The sequence below is a fragment of the Sesamum indicum genome, unplaced genomic scaffold, assembly GCF_000512975.1.
Source record: "Sesamum indicum cultivar Zhongzhi No. 13 unplaced genomic scaffold, S_indicum_v1.0 scaffold00430, whole genome shotgun sequence".
Lineage (NCBI taxonomy): Eukaryota > Viridiplantae > Streptophyta > Magnoliopsida > Lamiales > Pedaliaceae > Sesamum > Sesamum indicum.
In genome coordinates, this window is record NW_011628317.1 from 1 (window position 1) to 1058 (window position 1058).

Sequence of the window (1058 nt, forward strand, 5' to 3'; positions counted from 1 at the left end):
GATGGGAGAGCCATGGTTTATCCGTCGTTGCGAGCTTCTCCAGGATAGCTAGCCAAAGGATAAACAAATGTTGTGGGATCTTTAAAGAACACGAAAGTAGTGAAATCCAACCTACTTTCGGTCCTGCTGATATCATAGCCCGATAGAACTCCTAGGTAGTGGGTTTCCCACTCGAACCTTTCCATATAATACGATCTGTACCCCCATGGATCCGAGGCAGCACGTGTGTAATCTCCACACATTCCATGTCTGTGATCAATGGCCAGTGCCAATGGCCCTCACAGATAACTGAGCTTAACATGGTAGACTCATGCAATCCCAGACTGTTTGGTCCCCGTAGAAATCTGTCAAGGAGGGGTCCAAGGTGATGCCAGGGATCCTTCCATAAGAAAAAATCACTTCCATCACCAATACGATATTCCACCACTGAGCGTAACCAGCCTCTCAACCTCAACATTTTTCTCCATCCCCATGGTCCACGATTCTCCGGGATAGACCATATCGAATCATCTCGAAGTCTGCCATGCCGCAGCCACTCGACCCAGATAGAAGTCCTATCACATCGGATGACTTCACATAGCTTTTTGCACATCAATGCTCGATTAAGAGTTCCCATATCCTTAAGGCCAAGTCCTCCCTCCTCCTTCGGTTTGCAAATCTCTTTCCATGCAACTTTAGGGTATCCACTATTTTCGGTACCTCTCCATAAGAAAGCTCGCAATCGCTTCTCAATATCTTTAATGACCCCTTTTGGCAAAATAAATGCCGAAGCCCAATAAACACCCATAGACGGAAGAACAGACTTAATGATTTGTACCCTACCGGCATATGACAGTGCCAATCCCTCCAAACCATTGATACGTGTATCGATCTTACTCAGTAATGGTTGGCAGTCGGCGATAGATAATCGAGAAGAGATCAATGGTAGACCCAAATACCTCATCGGTAAGTGGCCTTCCTGAAACCCCAACACTGCAAGTAGCTCCTCTCGTACATTCTGGGCTGATCGTTGTGTGGTAAATTTCCTAAGCGTAATAATACTACAAGTTAGTGTAAAA

The 1058-nt window shown here is 45.7% G+C and overlaps 1 protein-coding gene across 1 annotated transcript; it reads right to left on the minus strand.

Moving 5' to 3' along the window:
• Positions 1-151: 151 nt before the first annotated feature.
• On the minus strand, positions 152-787 carry LOC110011469 (uncharacterized mitochondrial protein AtMg00310-like). The gene has a single exon (XM_020691615.1). The coding sequence runs from the start codon at positions 785-787 to the stop codon at positions 152-154; it is 636 nt and encodes a 211-aa protein (XP_020547274.1).
• Between the last annotated feature and the right edge of the window lie 271 nt (positions 788-1058).

Bases quoted from the DNA above. Each gene is read 5' to 3' on its own strand.
- LOC110011469 (XM_020691615.1), bottom strand. From the start codon at position 787: ATGGGTGTTTATTGGGCTTCGGCATTTATTTTGCCAAAAGGGGTCATT.